This window comes from Nicotiana tabacum, chromosome 5 (genome assembly GCF_000715075.1).
Source record: "Nicotiana tabacum cultivar K326 chromosome 5, ASM71507v2, whole genome shotgun sequence".
Lineage (NCBI taxonomy): Eukaryota > Viridiplantae > Streptophyta > Magnoliopsida > Solanales > Solanaceae > Nicotiana > Nicotiana tabacum.
The window spans coordinates 51,249,542-51,267,489 of record NC_134084.1 but is presented as its reverse complement, the minus strand read 5'-3'; the positions used below and the strand labels follow the sequence as shown (position 1 = coordinate 51,267,489).

The 17,948-nt window shown below is 40.0% G+C and overlaps 1 protein-coding gene across 1 annotated transcript; it reads right to left on the bottom strand.

Moving 5' to 3' along the window:
* Positions 1-16,891: 16,891 nt before the first annotated feature.
* On the bottom strand, positions 16,892-17,704 carry LOC107780276 (small ribosomal subunit protein uS9-like). The gene has a single exon (XM_016600809.2). It carries the CDS (start codon positions 17,586-17,588, stop codon positions 17,142-17,144), a length of 447 nt encoding a protein of 148 aa, XP_016456295.1. The 5' UTR covers positions 17,589-17,704; the 3' UTR covers positions 16,892-17,141.
* Positions 17,705-17,948: the final 244 nt, after the last annotated feature.

The following is a 17,948-nucleotide window of genomic DNA, read 5'->3' as shown; positions in this document are numbered from 1 at the left end:
GGACGCAACCCATGATGGAAACAAGGAGGGTCTTCCGAGGCCTTTGCTCGCATGCCAGGCACCTCATGTAGATGTAATGCCCAATCTCGTCGATCCTTCCTCGAATGTTGTCCCTTTCCGCGAACAACTGCCTTATCTGTCGGTTCTTTAATCCTAGTGTTTGCGCATTGTTGGCAAGTTGATCCTGGAATATCTCCATTTGCCTTTCCATTCTGGTCATTACATCGTAACAGCGCCTTCTATCGGCTTGGGCATCTCGTGTTTGCTTGAAGATCCGCTCTTGAAGAGTGGAATTCGTTTCCCTTAATGTCCCGATGCTCAGTTCATAATCCCTTATGACTTGTTGTAGGCGCTGCCTCCGGGCCATTGTACCTTTTGCCCACTTGGTCCGCAATCTTGCTGTGCTAGCCTTAGATCTTTCCAAATCTTCCTGGCATTCCGTAACCTGATCCTTTAACCCTGCTATCAATCTTTTATCCGCCCGGCTTCTCAGTTGGTTGTTGGCCTCTCTTTTCATCTTCCGGATCTGAGATTTTAGGATCTCGCCTTCTCTGATTAATCTGTTCTTTTCTCCCTTGTGGGCAGCGGACTGTAATTGGCTTTCAAACTTCATATCCTGAACTTGTTGCTTCAGTTTGCCTGTTTCGACAAGATATTCCCGCTCTTTGGCCAACTAGCCCCACTGCTCTTGTGAGGATCTGACAAATTCTTGCAGGTGAGGTCTTTTAGCCGACCTTGCAGATGATGTTTCCCCTTTGTACCAAGCCTGATATCCGGGTGAAACTTCCCTTTTGCCCGATTCACTACACAAGTATTCGCTTCTAAGTATTGACATTGGCTCCAAATTTGGCGAACCCTTGCTTCAGGAAACTGGCCATCGGGACTGATCTCAATCACCTGGGTGCTTAGATCCTCGTCTTTCGGCACTATCTGACACCTCCCAAGTTGCCTTAAAACCCGATGCGGCGCATATGGTTGAATGCTCTTAAGTCCCATTAAGAGAAAATGGGGCCTGGCTGCTGGCATGTATATGACTTCGTCGATCGGCAACCACCCCAGCGTCCACTGTATTTGACTGGCGCTGAGGGTACGGAAATATGAGGTCCATGTCGAGACTCCTCGAGGTAGGTAGGCCTCATTAAGTCTGGTATAGAACTCCTCTATGCAGGTCTTTTCAGCGGGTCCATGGCTCAAAAACTGGGCCCGGTGACATAGGTGTTCAGTCATCCACATTTGCAACAACAGGTTGCAACCCTCGAAAAAGTTTCCTCCGGCCTTGCAAGACGTGAGAGCTTGGAACATATCAGACACTATCATGGGTCCAAACGTGCTATCTTTCTGGGTGAGCAAAGTATTGACGACCCCTGCTATTTTTATGTCGATATTCCCGTCTTTTCTTGGGAATACTAAGAGCCCTAAGAAAGTTATCATGAAAGCAACCTGTCTCTGTTCATCCCACTTTCGACGGTTACTTCTGCTGCACAACTGGTTTTCTGGCTTGTCGAATCCTCCTATGTGGCCATATCTTTGGTATATGAAACTCATAGTGCAAAAACCTTTTGCCAAGTCAAGGTTATGAATCGTTCTGACTATCTTTAACGAGTCCAGAAACCGGTGTACTGCCACAGCTCTTGGAGCAACCAGGTATTTATGCCTCAATGGAGCCTCAGCATTGCCGATATACCCTGCTATTTCTTCTAAAGTTGGGGTAAGTTCAAAGTCCGAGAAGTGGAAGACATTGTGCGCAGGATCCCAGTGGGGAACTAGTGCCTTTATGATATCTCCCCGTGGCCTGATATCCAACAAACTTGTGAGGCCTTTCAGATACTTCTTGATTTCGTCATGCCCTTCTTTGCCTAAATCATTCCACCAGAGCCGCAATTGGAGGGGAATTTTATACATGATTGAAAAGGGTTCATTTGGAGTCATGCTCATTCTGCACATTTATTAATAAGCTTTTAACAAACGAAACTTATTCTGATAAAAACAAAACATACGCTACTTTTCTCAAATGATTTCTGAACACGACCTCTCAGCACTTCATGAACGAAAATTTTTAAGGTTGTGTGATAAAAAAAAGAGGTGGCCGTCTGTACCAAGGTAGCCTTCCGGAGTTCCTTTTGGAAACATTTGGCTATTTTTGATATAAGCGGCGTCACCCGACCCTGTGCCAGAAAAATGTACTTGGTGTTTTTGCTACTTTTATTGATTTTTTTTAAAAAAAAATGGGAGGTTGGACCCGACGGAGGTTGCCTACGTATCTCACACCCTATGAGAATCAAACCTGCGTAGTTCGGGAAAATTAACCGAACAAATATCTTTTTATTGCAAGACAAACCATTTTCTTTTCCTATTTTTGAAAACAAGACAAAATAACTCTCTTTTTTTTCAAAAAAGATAAAACAACCTATTTTTCCAAACTAAAAATAAAGACTCTTTTTTTTCATTTTCTTTTTCAACAAACGACTTTCCAAAATAAAAGACTTTTTTTTTCTATTTTTCATTTTCTAAAATAATCAATTAACGCCTTCAACATTCCCGAGATTCAGAAACCGGTCAACATGCAGGCTCGAAACAAATATATGTACATAGCAAGTAAGATGCATCAGGATGGTCTTTTCTGTTTCAGGTTGCTATTCCTAGACGGACCCAACCCCTGTGTTGAGTCCCCTAAGTCAAAATGCACGTGATGCAGATAAGCGTTCCTACTAGGGATCCGGCATGAAGTCACGTTTATTCTATGTTCAAAACCTGGGTCGGTGTTCTAGACAGTGTACCCGAGCGGACAACTCGAGCTGAGGAAGGAGCTCCTTTCCGGGAACCAAAAGGCCAGCCGGCTTAGAAACTTTCCGAGCCTCTTTTATTTAGGGTATGACACTAACAGAATAGGGAGTCTCAACCAGTAAGCACATCCCCGGAGGTAAGAAGAGAAAGGTTTCGGCACAATTTATATACAGTTCAAATAAAATCAAAGCAGTAAAAGCATCATTTAGCACATTGAGCCCAAACATATAATAAAATCAGATAATAAATAAAGCCAAATAATAACAATTATTCTAAGCTCGAATTTTTAACCCTGAACCAGTGGTTCTGGGTATATTCCCCAGTGGAGTCGCCAGAGCTGTCACACCTCCTTTTTCCGCACCCGATAGGGTACAAGGGAATTTTTTCCAATTAAAGGACAATCGAAACGGGATTTGTTTAATTATTTCAGAGTCGCCACTTGGGAGATTTAGGGTGTCCCAAGTCACCAATTTAATCCCGAATCGAGGAAAAGAATGACTCCATATTACAGTCTGCGCACCAGAAATCCGGATAAGGAATTCTGTTAACCCGGGAGAAGGTGTTAGGCATTCCCGTGTTCCGTGGTTCTAGCACGATCGCTCAACTGTTATATTCGGCTTGATTATCTGATTTTATACAAATATGAACTTATGTGCAAATTTTAACTTTTTACCGCTTTCATAATTATTATCATTATTTTTACAAGGAATTGCAACGTCGTGAAAATATATCTCGAACCACGTTACATCAATGTACACGTGGTTGTTGACATATCTCGACTCGGTTGAGATTTGGATTTGGGTCACATAAATATGCACCCGAGTTAAGGAAAATAAATTATTAAAGGCGCGCTTAAAGCAACTAGCGTATTGTTATTTTTGGGGAAGGCCATGAAATTCGCTAAACGGCATGTCCCGAATTCTAAGTATTTTAATATATGTACATTTAGAGGGCCCCGCACTTTGTACATTTTTTGTTTGTCGAGGCTCGTCTCATTCCTTATAAAAAGAATTTGCAACGTCATGGAAATGCATCTCAGGCCACGCCACAATCAATGTACCCGTGATTAGAGACACATTTCGATTCCGTTGAGATTTGGATTTGGGTCACATAAATGTGCACCCGAGTTTAAGGAAATAATATTATTAATACGCGCCTAAAGCGACTAGCGTATTGTTATTTTGGGTAGGACCGTGGAATTTGCTAAACGGTCCGCCCCAGAAACTGAATGCTTTGACATAAACATTTAAGGAGGGCCCCGTGGCTTGTGCATTCTTTATTTGTCGAGGCTCATCTCGTCTTTATTTTTAAAGGATATCCTATAGCGGCTATGTTTTCTTGTCGCATTTGTCTCTACTAATTGAAAGTAAAAATGATCCTACTCAATTACATGCTTGCAGGTTATTCATAACGGAATTCCGAGTGCCTTTGCAGAATAAGAAAACATGCCCATGCACGTGGGCAGCTAATCGAACATTATGGGCCCAAACCCAGCCCACACAGTATCGGCTGGGCCTGGGCCACTGCCTTTCTGATGAAAGCCTGCTGGGTTCGTTTGATTCGGGCTTGACCTTCGTGAGGTTGAGAAGTGCAGACTTGCGCTGTTTGTTTTAAAGCAATGGTTTGCCAATTATAAGGAGGCAATTTATCAAAAGGAAATGAAATTAGCTAACATGGACAGTTTTATGCATTTAAAGACATGTTAAACGTAATTAGATAAAGTCTAAGATACAACCTACTGCATTGGGAATACTTTTATCTATCAGCCCACATATACAAACTAACATTTAATCACCATACATTGATATCTACTAGGCATGCAGGCTAGCTTCAGTATCTAGACAAGAATGTAAACTATTATACATTACATGAGGTTTAATATAATAGTCTATGTATGAAATAAACATCTTCAGCTCTTCTCTTTTATATTCATGCTCAACTTTCAAGTTATATTGACACTATTAATCGTGTACCTGATATAGCAAAGCAAAATAAGAAGGAGAATGGTCAGCTGAGTAGTATGCAGCAAATACAGCAACAGCAGATAAACATCAACAACACAGCAACAACAACCAGCCACAATGATGAAGCTCACAAGTGGTCGAGCAACAAACAAGCAGTCCCAGAAATAGAATGATGAACCAACAGAAAACCAGAGTATTCAATATAACAGCACCAGCAGTTCAACAATCACAAACAGCTCGGCAAATAACCAACAACAATTAGCAAAGACAGCTTGGCCAACTTGAACTCCTAAGCAGTTTTCAGATAGTGTTTGGTTACAATATTCTGAAAATTTCTTTATGTTTCTTTCTTTCTCTCAAGACTAAAAAATGTCCAGCCCTTTCTTAACTAAAAATAACTCTATTTATAAGCCAATGTAGGTCAGTCATACTGCCCAGATCTCCCCCAGGTTGTAACCTGCCCATACCCCTTAACTCCTCATGCCTAAGTGCACTTTCTTGAAGTGAATGGCATCTGCTCCCCATGCCTGTCCTATTGCTCTAATCAAGAGTTATGGGTGCATTAAAGTATTCATTTGACCCCCATACTCTTATGCTTTGTTCCCCACTGTTATTAGGCTAATGGTATTTTAATTACCACTTGACATATTCTTAAATTAAACCCCTAATCAGACCCTGTCTTATGCCAAGACTACCCCTAAACCTTTGCATATTACTGTATTGCCCTAACTCCTAACAGTTAGTATATAAATCCTTCTGATTTTAGCTAATTACTGACTACTAATTACCTAACTGAAACTCAATGCTCACTTCAGGTGGATCTGTTAGTTTTCCATAGCTAACAACCAATTTTCAGCCTAAATTCAGCCAATGATTCCAATTCAATCAAACAAGGGTGCCAATTAAAGGGTACGGGTTGGTCATGCTGATACAAGTAATACCAAACAGAAACAGTCATAGTAATCAATACTGAAATTCAACTCCTGATTCTCTAATCTTTTAATTGGAATTTAGGTGACGACACCTATTTAGACGACTATACGAACTATAATATACAACAAACAATCATCAAAACTCTAAAACAAACTAAACATTTAACTCAAAACTCACACACATAGACAGACACAAAACAAACCAGAACATGAACGACGGATAGAATTTAGGAGGACAAAAGAAAAAAGGAAAAATACCTCAGGGAAATGAAACTAAGACTGAAAAAGCTTGGACTCGGACTAGATAATTTGGGGTCGAATGGACTTTAATCGAAGTGTTCTCAACTGAGAACACATTGGACCCTGATCCTGTTGCTGATTCGGACAGAACCCATAGACCTGAATCCTAGGGTTCTTGAGGTTCGATTTAGGATCTGTTCAGTTCCAGTCAGATTTGAACGAAACCAAAGTCATTCAGGGGGTGAGGGAGGTCAGGAGGGGCTGTGGTGTGAGTTTGGGGTCAGTCAGTGTAGATCTGGTTTTTGCTCGAATCTTCGATTGAAGATTCGAGAAGCTACGGGGTGATTCGAGGTGAACGGTTAACAGATTCGTGTTCAGGGTGGTTGGGTGCATCAGGGGTGTTATTTTGGTAGTCATCGAAACTGTGGTTGCTGGGCTTATGGTGGGAAACCTAGGCTGCTAGGGTTTGAGAGGAAGGGGATCCTGGGACGATGGTGAATAGTGGCCGAGGAGGGGAGTGTGGCTTGGGGCGTGGGGTGTTAGGTTAGGTTTATATATGGGGGAGGGTGGTTCAATCCTGACCGTTGGATCGATTACAGTTGATGGCCAGGATTTGGGGAAGCTTAACAATACGGTACCGTTTGGTTAAGTAAGGGGTCGGTTTAAATGGGAATGGGTCGGGTCATGAGGGAAAACAAAGGCCATTGGATCAATGTAGATGAATGGCTCAGATTAACTGTCCCTGAAACGACGTCGTTTCGACTTAGCAGGGGCTGCATTGGACCGTTTGATTGCCATGAATCAACGGCTCAGATTGAGGCGCTGATACGACATCATTTGGGACGTGTCCGGGCAGCCTGTGTTCGGACTGGATCTGTGTCCTGGTCTTGGGCCTATTTTTGTTTCATTTCTTGGCCCAAACCGATTTTCCCCACTCTTTTCTTTTGTTTTCTAATAAGAAATGAAATTAAAACAACCATTAATCTAACACTTTAACACAATTATCACACACACATTAAAATATTTAAATAGGTTAAATCACCACCTAAAAGATGCATATATATTTTTTTGTGAATTTTTCTTTTAATGACCGAATTACGGTTTAATTACCATGACATACATATTTTGTATTTCGTTTGATAAGATTAAATGAAAAATGGACATAACCACAAATGACTACCAGCACATGTCACGTAAAATCGAAAAATTGTACAGCGAGGTCATTTGTCATTTATTTTTTGATTTCTTTTGGAGTGATTGTCCGTGAAGCAAAAATTACGTGCTTACACCCCTCAACTTTCAAAAGCATTTTGGGCAAAAAATTTCCCACTAATTCTGCTCATTATCCTTTTAATTCCACTAGTATGTGTTTTGTTCCCCACTACACTTGTCTTCTCTTTCTTTAAATCCCAATAGGTATGGGCACCCTTTTCTTTAAACCTTTTCCCCACCATTATGTCTTGTTCCCCATAGCACTAAACAACTGTATTAGTTTAATGATATTTTAGTACTTAGTGGACAGAACACTCAAACTACCCATTTCTTCCTGTTTTCAATTCCCAAATTACCCCCTAAAGCCCTGAAATTATTGTCCTACCCACTAACCAAGTTGAATCCAACAAACTAACAGCTACGACCAATTCAAATCAGCTAATAATTCAATCAGTAATTCAAACTATTAAATCAAGTGGCATAATAAAGACTAAGGGTTCAGAGCAACACACATTGAACTAGCTATATTGGGGAAACAATCATATTTAGCTTAGCAACAGATGAGCTGAAATCATCTAGACGAGCATGTGCCTTAATCAGATTGGAATACAAAAGAAGAAACAGTCACCAGGGCTTTAAGGGTATTGACAGATTCAGGATAACAAATGACCAATAAATCCAGTTCAATGAACTGAATATACCAACAGGCTCAGTTCTAAGTTCAAATATACCAACGAGCTCATTTTAATACAACCTTAGAACACAAACGAGGCAGGAGGGGAAACAGACAAGCATGAACCAAAACTTAGACTATTATCATGCTAATCTAACATTCAAGCATACCAGACTAATCGACGACACTTATTCAATCGATTACAGAAATTATACCATATAACAATCGACAGCAAACAAAAGCAATGATAAAATTGGACCAAATAAAAGGTCCGGTGGAGAAGGACAAAATCAATCGACAACAATTGAAAAACCAATAAAGCTACACTAAACAAAGTAAACAGAATAACCAAACCTAAAAATGGAACAAACAAGAAAGGGAAAATACCTCAAGAACTCGGAAACATGGACGACCCTGACTTGGACCCTGACTCGGACCATTTTTGAGGTCGAACGGACCTTAATCGAGTGTTCTCAACTGAGAACACTTCGACTAAAGTCGATTAGACCCCAAATCATCCTTTAATTTGGAAAAATTTCCACTTTTGGTCTTTTAGGGTTCTTGGGGGTTCGATTTGGGATTCGTCCAGCTCTGGTCAGATTCGAACCCAACCAAGTGTGTTTTGGGCATGAGGGAGGTCAGGGGGTGCCAGGGTGTGAGCTCAGGGCGGCTTGGGGTAGGTCCAGGTTTTGCTCGAATCTTCAAATAAAGATTCGAGAAGTTTGAGGATGATTCGAAGCAAACGAGTACTGGATTTGCAACGAGGGTGGTCAGATGGCTTAGGGGTGTTAATTGGGTGGCCATTGGTGACTGACCGCCGCCGTGGGCGATTTTCGGCGGGTGGTCAGTAGCGGAACAAGGTTTGGTCTCTGAAGACCCTTTGAGGGAGACGAATAGGGGGGGTTCTAAGGGGGGCGGGGGGCGGTCTTAGGATTATATACTGGGGGAAGGGTTTGATCCAGGCCGTTAGATCGATTAAGATCAACGGCTTGGATCAATTCACTTAATAGAACGGTGTCGTTTGGACACTCTTGAGACCGGGTTGGTTTCTGGACAAACGGGTCGGGTTCGGTTCTTGGATACGGGTATTGATCTGTGATCGTTGGATGTGGTTTGGTTGAATGGCTGAGATTTTTGTCATTGAAACAACGTAGTTTGGCTCCTATACTACGTCGTTTCACCGTCCTGTGAGAGGGGCTACCTGGACCGGGTTTGGGACATGCCATTGGGCCAGGGATTTGAGCCCAGTCCGATTTTCCTTCCTATTTTTGTTCTTTCTTCTTCTTCTCTTTTTTTTTCTCTTTTTCTAATTATTAAAACTAAAATTCTAAGTTAAATTATAAACCAAATTAACTTATTAAAATACTAATTAGATCTTAATAATAATTATCACACATGATTAAGTACCAATTTAAAATAAAATCACACAACTAGACCTTAAATGCTAAAAAAAAATGCAAAGTACATTATTTTTGTGATTTCTCATTTTTGGCAAAACACCAATTTTCTTGATTAACTAAACAATTGCAAAAATCAAATCCTAAATGCAAATGCCATATATTTTGGTATTTTATTCTTAATTTAACAAATAAACAAGCACGAACGAATGCAAACAATACAAGAAAAATAACACAAAATTCGCAACAACTGCAAACAACACAAAACTATTTTATTTTGAATTTTCTGGGAGTAGTTCTCGTAGGGCAAAAATTACGTGCTCACAGGTTTGGAGGAAGCACATCTTGAAACTCCCTCACTACTAGAACTGACTAAACCATAGGGTTGTCAACACTAACATCTCTGGCAAAGGCTAGATATGACAAATATCCCTTCTTAACTATTCGTTGAGCCTTCAAAAATGAGATCACTCTGCTAGGAATGTAACCAAGAGAGCCCTTCCCCTCCAACCTCGGCAACCTTGGTATAGTCAACATCATGGTCTTAGTGTGACAATTAAGAATAGCATGGTACAGAGATATCCAAGATCATATCAAAGTCCACCATATCTAACAACGGAAATTTCGCCCTCATCTCAAAACCACATATAGTGACCATATAAGACCGATAAACTCGATCCACCAGAATAAAATCTTCAACTAGTGGAGATACATGAACAAGGGTAGAAAGCGAATCATGTGGCATATCCAGACAAAAAGCAAAGTATGATGATATATATGAATAAGTAGATCAAGGATCAAACAATACTAAAGCATCTCTGTGGAACAAAGAAATAATACCTATAATAATAGCATCAAAAGTAACAGGCTAGGTCCTCCTTCGGAATGCACAACATCTGGCCTGACACCACAAAGCTCCCCCTCTAGGACGACCACGTACTGGATGACCTCTACCCCGAGCTAGCTGAGTTGGTAGTGGAACAATCAGCGTAGAAATCATAGTTTGTCCTCCCTATTGTCCTGAACCTCTGCGAAGATAGGGGTAGTATTTTCTGACATGCCCCAGATCTCCATGCTCCTTGCAACCTCTGACCCAAAAATGATTGCTAGGTCCAAGTCTGATCCAGCGAATTAGAAGAACCTAGTACCGATGAACCTTGAACAGATGGAGCGCAATGAGAACTATATGCTAGATGTGCACTGAATGAAGATTGCACAGAATCTCCTCGACTGGTGATGGTGTATAATAAGCTAGCCTGCTAGAATTGCCTATCCCGAATCGATCTCGGCCTCCAAACGAGGCACCACTGAAGCTATCCAAATGGTTAGACCTCTTGTCCCTACTCTGCATCATCTCCCTAGTCATGTTGTAAACTTACCTGGACCCAGTTCTCTAGGGTCTTTTTGGAGAACTTTGTGCCCGCACTGGGGGAGGAGCTGAGGAGGCAGTTTGAGCACCTTTAACCGGGTAAGATGTTAGTTATTGAGTATGATATGAGGTTTACATAATTGTCCCATCATGCTACTATTCTGATTCCCTCTGAGGGGGAGCGAGTGAGGAGATTCATTGACGGTCTTCACCCTAGTATTCGCCTTGCTATGACTAGAGAGACTGAGACCGAGACTTTTTTTCACCAAGTGGTAGAGATAACCGCCAGCGATTAGTAGCCGTCGGGGTAAATTATAAAGTCCAGGTGACAACAGTCTGAATGTAGGCATATCATCGCCAGCATCGTGTGCCTTACCAAAGTCACCCATCAAATCCTCACCAATATCCTCCAGGGGTGCCTCAGTGCCCCGTTGCTGGGGACCTCGTCCTCGCCGACCACGCGTGCCACCCATTCCTTTCTGTCCATGCCTGGCACGTCTACCACGTGTTGGAGGCACGCGTGGCCTATGATGGTAATCCTCAGGCAGCATAAGCGCAACATCAAAACATACTCGTGTATCCGTCTGTGCAGCTACCGATGAGGCAGTAGCAAGTTGAGATACCTGACGACCCCAATTGTTCACAAATGATGCTCTGTCACCTACATGCTACTGCATCTGCAGACCCTTATGGTAGAAATGGTGTAAGCCAATAGCCTGCATAGCATATACCATATTAATTAAGGAAGATACGGAAATCTAACATAATAAGCAAGTATATCAAATAACATACCAGTGCCTCATGCCTCCTAGCATATAGAACGTACTGACCACCTTCCCGATGATCGGGATTACCGATCAAAGTGCGAGTAACACGACGATACCAAGCCATGTACTCATGCTCACTATCAACAGCTCATGTGGAGGGTATGGCGGAATCATGCCCAGTCTCTGATCCCAGTCCTTTATCTAGGCCTGTAGCTAGGCAAAGTATGCCTGGTCAACTCTACTATGATCATCCCGCTCGTAATGTGTGGCATGCCAACTAGGAGCAGGTATAATCTGTCGGCGACCAAACTGTTGTAGGACTCTTCTGGTCGGATGATGCTCGACTATATCGAGACATATTAGTGGGACCTCAGAGATCCACACAGCTCGACCACGTGAGCAATACTTTGGCAAATCGGCGATCAGCTCGTCGCTATATGGCCTCCATATGAACTTTTTATTAAATGCAAAAATAGTAAGTAAACGCAAGACAAATCAATTATTATCAAACAAACTTAGTCAAATATTTACTTGAACATCTCCCGGTAGATCCAACAAATCCCTGTAATAAGGGAGATGATGTCGAGCCTTGATATTGCGGGAGAGGCCTCGCCTATTTACCCACCTCCTAGCATGTGGGAGAAATGGCGGAGGTGGTGCATCTGGAGCTAGCGGTCGAGGAGGGGGCTGTATCTACAAGAATCTCTCCCAAGCCCAAACCTAATTTTGATTGTGGGCGTAAATTTGAGTATTGTTTTACTATATCTATGATAATCATGAAAAGAGCTGATAATGTTATCACCTGCAGTAGCGGAATAAATCTAGCGACGTCTCTCACGCTACCCATCGACGCCCTGCACAGCTGCCTATAAAGGTATGCTAGAACGGCTCCACCCCAGTTGTACACGGGTAAGTGATCTAAGCGCTCCAGATGATGCAAGAACCGTAGGCTCACAAGGTTTCCCGAAGAGTTCGGGAAAAGAATTCCACCAAATATCATCAAAAACAACAGCCTTGACTGCCACTCAATAGCCTCAAGTGGTGACTCATCTATGCTTTGCTCGTGCAGTGCCTCTAGTTGCTGCCTAACAGGCGATAGTTGCAATCGACTAACGCCACTGATAGCAGTCTGTTCCGCCAGCTGGAATCCAGTGACCCTCTCTAGCATCTGTAGATAGACGTGCCTCATATACTCTCTAAGAGCAGGTGGGTAGTGGACAACAAGACCGTCAACGGGCAACCCGAATAATACCTCCACGTCCTCTAGCGTGATAGTCGCCTCGTAGATAGGGAAATGAAATGTATGAGTCTCAGGTCTCCACCGCTCGATCAGAGCCGTGATCAGGGGCCAATCTAACTACAATCGATCGACCTCAACAATCCGTAAAAACCAATCCGAGTTAGGCACGCAATTGTACGATGATGAAGTGGGTGGTCCCTAATAAGCTCCCAAAAATCGTCAATGCATCTCGGGTGGAAGTTCGGGCTAAGCAACACTCCATCCTAGATATGTGAAGACCTATAGGGCCCGCCTGGAGCAAAAGTAGCTCACGAGAAACATGTCCAGGATGCACAGACGGACGATCCATAATGATGTATGTAAATTAAATAATATTAATTAAAATATTATTCTATTTAATCGTTTAAGGTCTCGAAATATCTTGCGATATTTTTTAATTCATAAATTTTTATATTATTACTTAATTTGATATAAAGTATTTATTTATATATTAGTTTTTAGGATTTTACGACTAAAATTCTGCAAAGTTTTATTTGTACTGTCAACATTTTATCATTTCTATTCTTCGTTATAAGAATACTAAATATTTAATTTGTTTAACTTATCAAGATAATTTTAAATATTTTTAATAATTATTTTTATATAAAGTACTATAAAGTATTTATTTCGTTCGTAACGATTTATATGTTAATTGCTACCTTTTACCAAAAAATGCGGCAAGGTCTCTTTTATTTACTAACAATTTTTTAACAATTTTATTCGTCATTAAAGTAATACTAATTACTTAATTTGTTTAGCTTATCGATATAATTATTAAAGTTTTAATAATTATTTTTATATAAACTATTATTAATTATTTATTTCGTTCGTAACGATTTATATGTTAATTTGTTATATTTTGCAGCAAAAATACGATAGGGTCTCTTTTATATTGATAACTAATTATTTTATTATTCATCGATCAAAGAACACTAAACAGTTAACTTATTTAACTTATTGTGTTTTATTTGATTCATATCTGATAATACTTTTACTATACGATTAATAATTAATTAATATCTGGTCCGTAATTGATGACTCTAACCTACTACGTTAATGGCGACACATAGTTATTGTTCTACACTAAAGGACACTAAAGAGCACTAAAGATACATTTTTACTTTTCAACAAATATAAAAATATTAAACAACTAACATAAATTATAACGTATTTATTGCTTACTATACTAAAGAATATCACTAAAGGAAATAACACTAAAGGCCCATATTTTTGTTGTACAATAATAATAATAATCAACAAATAACACAAAACATTCAACAACTACATAACAATGGTATAATAAACAATTTTCAAACAAATTTGCTAAACATTAAATTAATTCGGATTAAAAAAAACTACAAAACAAGCACAAAATCATGCAATACATTACTACGAACTAATTCCATATATATATATATATATATAACTTATACCCAAAAAAAGTGTTTCGAAATACCTATTTTTGATCGAAAAAAATATGCCGCTTTGACAACCGAATTGAGCACAAAGTGCGTTCCACTCCACGAGGCAGTAGATTGTGTCTTTGATCAATAAAATATGAATGACAAAAGATTTCGAGGAACAAAGTGGGCTCCAATGGAGTTTTCTTTTTAAAAAAAATTGGGGGGGGGGGGGGGTTGTTTCTGTCGGGGAAGAAGATGGCTGCTAATATTTATATAGGTATAGCGTATGAATTACATGCGCTATACCTGACCGCCTTTCCACGTTCAGGTATAACGCATGTAATTCATGCCCTATACTGAGTCTTTCAAAATAATAAGCATAGCGCATGTATTTCATGCGCTTTACATAAAAAAGTCATCAATATTCTTTTCCACCTATTTTTGTATTTTGAGTCTAAATTTGCATCAATTTGGTTCCGGACTTTGCCAAATAACACCTATGTGGCATGATGATGTGACATGTCATGACATTTGGCTTCAAAAATATTGTCACATGAGCTAAAGCCACAAGAAATATCACCTGAATATATAGAGTGACTTTGTATGTGAAATGCTAAAAGCATAGTGACTTTTCTAATACAAAGCAAATAAAATTGACTGTGTAAGTAAAATAGTAAAAAAGAGTGATTTTTCTATTACAAAATTTAAAAAATAACTTTCTTACACAATTGTCTTTAACCTCAGTGACTATCTTAGAAATCAACTCCGGAAAGCATATGCTAGTTCCATGAGCTTGCTGTTAGCATCTCTTCCTCTTATTTGAAGTGCAGAGCACTTGCAAAAGTTGAAGTCATCGGGAGGCACTTCCCAATCTTCTAACGTACACTATCCCAAGCTTGGATGATCTTAAAAAAATTGACTCTTTAGCCTTGCATTGTGTTTCGCATTAGCATTTAAGTTGCCATTAGTTTTAATCCTATTATCCTAGTTTTGAGTTTCTGTTAATATTTTGGGTTCTGTTAGACATGGACTAAAGGTAATGCACTACAACGAAGTCCAAGACCAAAATAAACCTATCCTTATACTTGAGGAATTAGCCCGGTGTTGAATTCTCAAGCCAGCAATGATGGCTTCACAGCAGAAGGATTGAATAAGAAAACTAGTCTGCTATTCTCCCGTTTGTGAGTTGCAATTATAAAACCTAAATCAATTTTTTTCTTAAAAATAATTCCAACATTCCTGCCCCACTCCACTATAAACTTTTAGCAAGTGTTACCCCATCTCACCCATGCTAAAAGTTGCCTCTCTCTGCATCGCCTCATTTCCATACCTAGACACAAGCCATAAAGCCGACAAACCTTACATCCCAACAACACCTCAAATTACAAAAGAAATAGTACACCTTCATTAGTGCTGCCCCAAACACAGTTAAGGGAGTAACAAATTTCAGCTATTTGTCATTAGTAGCTGCATCGTCATCCCAAATTCAATAGTTTACTGGAATCCTATCATAAACATGATGCTAAAGTGATGCACTGTTAACCTTCTGTTCGGAATGTGACGTGATTTTGATGGTAGGGAGAGTCAGGTTCTAAGGGACTCAGTATAAAAATAGTTATTGTAAGCAAGCTTGCAGGCAACCAACTTGAGAATAGCTAAGGGCCCTGCTTAGAACGTCAATTTCTCAGATGCAAGACCACCACTCTAAACTTCAATCAGAGAAATATTGACAACACCACGACACATTCTATTTGGCCCAGAGAGTAAAACAGCACAATGAGAGTACCTTTCAACGAACGTCCCCGATATAATGCAGTATCCTTCCTTTCCTTCGGAGGGCGAAAGAACTATTTTAGTCAATGAACTCAAAAGAGGCTCCCCCATCCAAACAGCCCAAAGAAACACCAAATTACCAATAAAGTCCATCCAAAAACTACAGGAGTAATACTTAAATCATTTGCATATAAATGCAGATTTGCCAGAAAAATTGTGTACTTCAATGTTATGGTTGGTCTGGCTAATCAGTTCAAGATCCCATCATATGTAAAACTTATATATATTGATATTAAAGTATTATATTTATTCTTTTCCGCGATGGTAAAAAGTTGCGCGGAGCTGAAGATATAACATATACAGAAATACTAGAGTTGATAAGAGAGCCATAGAACAAAAGCAAATCAGAAAATAAACAACAATATCACGACACATAATATGCATCAGACGACATATAATCAATTTCTATAGTCCCTCTACGTTTCCTCAATTTACTTACGCTACTCAGGTCTAAAATGAAGCACCTTTAATCTAAAATTCTGTGAATAATAGCTCCCATATTTTCAACTAGGAATTTAATCATAAGACACGAGTGTTATCAACTTGTAAAATCAAGTGCTAGCCATAGAATTCCACCGATTTCGACAGTCCCTTCACTACATTTCCTCAATTTCCTATTCAGTTCTAAAGTGAAGCACCTTTGATCTAAATTTCTGTTAATAATGCTCCTATATTCTCAACTAGGAATTTTAATCACAAGACTACAGACCAACAAACTTGCATAGAATCAAAGACAAGTCCAGCAACATTATGTTTGAATCAGAGTTTCCCCATTCAACGTAAGACACATCATAACACCATTAGAAAAAAGTCTCTTTACACATTATACGACCATTAGGAAAATGTCTATTTACACGTTATATTGGATGCCATGATAATTAGGAGCAAACAGCCTAGTTCTCACTGACATTTGAAGCATGCCAACAAACAATCAATGCAAAAATGTAAACTCACATGTATTTCCACATACATCCTAGCATCACAGTGCCTCTTTAGCTTCCGCTGACACTTAATACAATCCCAGGGAACCAGGAAAGATTAAAAGAAACTGGGTATCAAACCATATAAAGAGCACATACATAGCACTAGAAAACACAAAATAAAAAAGAACAAAATTTGTGAGGATATAAACTACAAATTCAAAAGCATAATAGTAATAATAGCATTAATCCAAACATGCAAAACAACCAGTAAAGTTGTATCAAAAACCTTCCTCGAATGACCTTATAGATTATCCAAAGCCGCTAAATGCATTTGAAGACTGAAGAGAAATGAGAAATAATGGATATCAACGATAAGACTTCTGGAACCTAGCACGAGCACCACGACCACCAAACTTTTTGGGCTCACAGCGTCTGGGATCAGCAACAAGCAATGTCCTATCATAGCGAACAAGAATGTCCTTAATCTCCTTCTTCGATTGCTCGTCCACGTACTTCTGGTAGAAAGCAACAAGTGCCTTAGCAATGGACTGACGGATAGCGTAGATCTGAGATGTGTGACCTCCACCCTTCACGCGGATACGCATGTCCACTCCGGCGAATCGGTGGCGGCCTAAAAGGAGAATTGGTTCGAAGGCTTTGTAGCGGAGGATTTCAGGTTGAACCAACTCGATGGGGACACCGTTGATTTTGATGAGACCTCGCCCACGCTTGCAGTGGGTCACTGCCACTGCTGTCTTCTTACGCCCGAAACATTGGACCGATTCCATAGGAGATGCGACTGCTGCTGCCATGATTCCTCTTATTTGATCCTTTTTGGAGAAACCCTAACCCTAGAGATACAATGGCATTGAGACGGGGACGGAGAGAGTGAATCAGGGAATTTAAGGGGGTTAGGGTTTTTGAACAAGCTGTAGGCTTTTCTTTTGGGCCACATCAGACTGTCCGGCAATTTGGGCTGGACCAGCAATATTGTAAAAATTTCAGGGGCGCCTCTTTTTAACCTGTAGCCGCTTTGTCTTTATATTTGCACCCGTACCTGGTTTTTGTTAAAATTCATTTGAAAAGATTATTTTTCCCTTATTTATTAAAAAACTACTTTCTCTCCAAGTATACGCTAGTCCTCTACTGTCTCTGTCTCTCTCTCCTGTTAT